Here is a 4,303-nt window from a genome sequence, read left to right on the forward strand (position 1 = left end):
CTCTCTCTCTCTCTCTCTCTCTCTCTCTGACTCTGTCCACGCCTTCGAGCCAATCTCTCTGCTTCTTTTTCACGTCAAACGTTTTCGTCCCAGCTGTACTTAACGAAAGTCTTACAGATGATGTTATATCGACCTTTCTCTTCTTCTGTTGCTCTATCTTGCCTATTCTGTAATTTTGTTTAACCACCTACGTATTTTTTCTGAGGCATAGATTTTTGAAAGAAGCTCACCCAATTTATAAATGTCGAGTGCTATCGATCTCGTGCGATTCCAATTTTCGAAATTAGAAAGTTTTTTATCTGCTGCCAATGCTGTGGAAAGACATTCCCTTTAAGCTAAAAACTATTAAAGTATTAAAGTAAGTTAATGCTATAGAATTTCAGTTTAACTCTGTACCAACTTAAGGATTATAAAACTAGAGTTCAATTTCCAAATGATTTACGAGAAAACAAGAAAAAATGATTTAGTTCAAGAAAGCATCAAACTCACGATTTGACACAAAGATAAACACTGATACTAATAATAGGCCTTACTGATATGTGTGCTAGGTTTTGTTTCCTATATTTTTACAGGGAATGGGTGGTTGGCGGATGCTATGGTGTGGTTTTCTCCTTCTCTCCTACAAAACATCTATCGTCTTCTTTCTTTTTTTTTTGTATGTTACCCTCTAGTAGCACATCTTATCTGTGACACTTATAAATCTGACCTATTTGTTTTGCAAGTGCCGTAAAAACTTTTAGTAAAAGTAAATAACCCCTCCCCCCCATAAAAAAATCTCCACAGCGAGACTGGAAGCCGCCAAAGCCTCCAGCAGGAACGGATCCCGAGAAACACTGACGTCAGACACAGACCAGACTGACCTAGATTCCACAGGCGGCGATGCCAACGACAACAACAGGGCACGCCCACCCCCTGCCTACAGTGACGTCATGCGCACGTTCACCAGGTGTCACTCCTGTGACGTAGCAGGCTCGTCCACCCGCGTGATGCGGGCAGACTTTGACGTTATAGGAATGTTGGCCAGACAACACAGTGAGGGGAGTCAAATGGGAGGCGGGCTGCCTCCTTTGGTCGACGTGGCGGCGCTGCTGGCCAGACACAGACAGGAGGCGGAGCAGATGCAGAACTCGTCCTCCTTACCTCCGCTCATGTCCACGGATGTGTTGGAGAGTAAGCTTCCGACTTACGAGGAGTGTGTAGTCACCCGAAGATCTGAGCCGGGAGGGGCTTGTGAATATTCTATACGAGAAAATTTTGTTCGTAGTAAAGAACTAGACGAGGCGCAGTACCGGCTAGAGCAGTGTTCAGATGGAGCTGGTGAAGAAACAGAAGAGTCGGTGCGAAACGTGGAAGATGGTGCAGTAGAGTCAGAAGATATAGGAAGTCCAAAACTCGCGAGTGACGTCACCACAAGTGATACAGCAGAAAGGGAATTAGACGTTGTTCGAGAGAGAGAGGCCGAGGAACCAGCAGCAGTACAAAGCTGCCAACATGAAAATGAGGGCGAACGTATTCGTTCTCAATCTGATCAAAACTCGAATGAACAAACGAATGAAAGCGATGCTGTGACTGTGTCAACCCAGAAAGAAGGAGAGAATGATTCTGTCGAAGACAACCCTTCTCAGACTGCTCAGGGTACAGACGACAGTGATACAAATACAAAATCGATCGCTGAAGAAAATAACAACGATGAAAGTGACGACGTCTCAACTTCTGATGATGTTCCAAAAGATACCGAAGAAAGTACGAGTGAAAAAGATATTAAAGACAATGGTGTGGACAAGTCACCAGCCTTAGACTCAGCCAACCTGCATCATTCAAACCATGGGGAGCCTGGGGAACTCTCTAGTCCAGAGGGTAAAGCGATTCCGAATTCCCTTGAAACCGATCAGAACGAGATTAAATGTGACGACACGTCAATGGCTGCCGTTTCTATGGCGATGGAGACGTCAGAAAACCAAGCAAAGGACGACTCAGATGAATCTGAGAACAAAATCTAACAATAAGTCCTCTTGTATCGATGAGCTGAGGGTTCTGTAAGGTGAAACGTTGAGTTAAAAGAGACAGGAGGTCTTGATCCAGGTATTGTTAAGAGAACTGTGGACAAGTGTGATATAGGACATTTTGTGAAGGGTGATGAAGAAATTGTTCTAGAGACCTTTGGTGACCTCATGCAAAAACTGTCGGGGTGTGGTGACAGTATTCGGTTATTGTTCGCACATTTCTAGACCTTGAATCTTACTTCAGGGCTGTTATTGTTGTTGATGTTGTTGTTGTTGTTGTTGTTGTTGTTGTATGTTTGTTTGTTTACCTGTTAGTTTTTTAAATGTTCAAAGACGCTCTCGATGCAAGAGAGGTTTACTTGCAAACTACAACACAAACAGGCGATGACGTGGTGGTTGGTTTTCAAAAGTTGGAACGAGACTGAAGAACGGGACAAGAAATGAGCAAAATATTTTGCATATCTACGTTCATGTGCGTCTTTTGCATACGCTTTACCAAACATTTGGATTAAATGCATTATATGAGACACATACTGGCATATTTTTATGTAATTGATTTTTTTTTCCTTTTCTGACTTCGTTTATCGGCGCGTTCAGATGTGGTGACAAAGTTTCATCGAGTAGTTACCTCCATACTGAATGCATGTGCTCGTACCATCAGCTGTATTGGAGAAATATTCAGCCCCGTCAACTTTGTATAAGAAATATTCATGTTATGCATTATGGCAGAATACCAAAAACTGGCTTCTTTTGGTGTCACAGTTGAGCACTTTGCCGTAGCATACAGAAGAACGAGTTCGGTTTTTGTGTTGAGAGAATTTCTATCGAGTGTCTCGGTCTTTCTGCTGGGACGTTGTATCCGTCTCATCCCTGATTGGCCTCGACCAGCAGGGTCGAACTCCGCCTCCTAAAAGAACTGAAAGAGTGTCAGTGGGGGGGGGGGGGGCATCAACACCTACATTTTTTTAAAAACACATTGAATGCTGCATTCCAGTCTGGAAAAAAGCAAGACACTGTGATTATGAATGTTGCCTTTGGCACATGAAGACAAGTTGACAGACAGAGAACTCGATATAAGATAAAGTTCCCCACTTGGGAATCGAGCTCAGGTCTACTGCGTTGAAGATGCTGTTTCCCCTTGAGACCCTCTGAAGACAACGGATACACTATGTGTCTGGACTCTCGAGCTGTAACAGATTTCACTCTTTTTATCTTTTTTTTCCATAAAATACATGTCTCCAATTCTCTGGTTCCCGCCTCATGTAACTAATAGTTTTGTTTAGGGTGTTAAATCTGTAACATTCCCTGGTTCTTCAAAACATACTCTCATTTCCCCAAATAGTACCTTCTTAATCAAACTATTCGTTTCGTTTTGAGTTGAGTAATATGAGACGAATCGAAAAACGCTGATGTTTTTTCTTTCGTTGGATTCCAAAAAGTTAAGGTTTTTGTATAACATCACTGTCGTCTTTTGTCGACATTCTTAGAAAGAATGGGTGTTTTCAGTGAGCTTTTAAAAATATATTATATTGTCATTTAGTCATAATAAGCCGACCTTAGCATTTTCATTTCCGGGAGAAATTCCATTTTCATTCAAAAAAGCATGTTAGTTCACCAACAGAATCTGCATAATTTGTTTGTTTTTGTTGGGTTTTTTGTTTGTTTTTTGTTTTTGAGGGGTTGTTGTTTTATTTGTATTTTTTGTTTGTTTATTTTTTTTTTCTTTCTAATTTTATGCTTTGGTGGTATATTTACCACGCGTTAGTTTTATTTATATACCCGAAGGTTAGAAGCATAATATTAATATATTCATAATGTGTTAGTTTCATTTATTTCGTTTGCACTCTTCTTACTTTCGCACTTTTTTCCACCCCTGATTTTGTCTATGCACCGTTTATTTCATTCAGTTCGGCTTGTTTTCATCAACTGTTTTATCATACCCACTGAGTTTATAATTATGTGTTGCTTACAGCGATGTTGCACTTACGAACAATGATTCTGAAATGTAGATTCACTTACCGGTCGTGTTCAACATTGTTGTTTTTTTATGTCAAGACATAAAGCCGAGGTGAAAATATTCTATCAAGCTCTGGGAAAATTTCCAACACCGTTTTGATTTGAACCCACACCTTCTGGTTTTAGGTCTCGTTAGAAATCATTTGGAGCCCATTTGGAGGTCACCAATTCATGTGTATGAATAGTTAATGTTTTGGGTATTCTGTGTATATGCGTGTTGTGTGTGTTTGTGTATATGTGTGTATGTGAGAGAGAGAGGGGGGGGGAATAGATAAACATATATA

At 40.9% G+C, this 4,303-nt stretch overlaps 1 protein-coding gene across 1 annotated transcript in view; it reads left to right on the top strand.

Annotated features, from left to right (window-relative positions):
* LOC106012526 (otolith matrix protein OMM-64) overlaps window positions 1–2,902 on the top strand; it is a gene marked incomplete at its 5' end in the record, with an annotated part of 5,186 nt that extends 2,284 nt beyond the window's left edge. The window contains 1 exon segment of the mRNA XM_013085705.1: window positions 790–2,902. Coding sequence (XP_012941159.1) covers window positions 790–2,000 — 1,211 coding nt within the window.
* Between the last annotated feature and the right edge of the window lie 1,401 nt (window positions 2,903–4,303).

This window comes from Aplysia californica, unplaced genomic scaffold (genome assembly GCF_000002075.1).
Source record: "Aplysia californica isolate F4 #8 unplaced genomic scaffold, AplCal3.0 scaffold00016, whole genome shotgun sequence".
Taxonomy (NCBI): Eukaryota; Metazoa; Mollusca; class Gastropoda; order Aplysiida; family Aplysiidae; genus Aplysia; species Aplysia californica.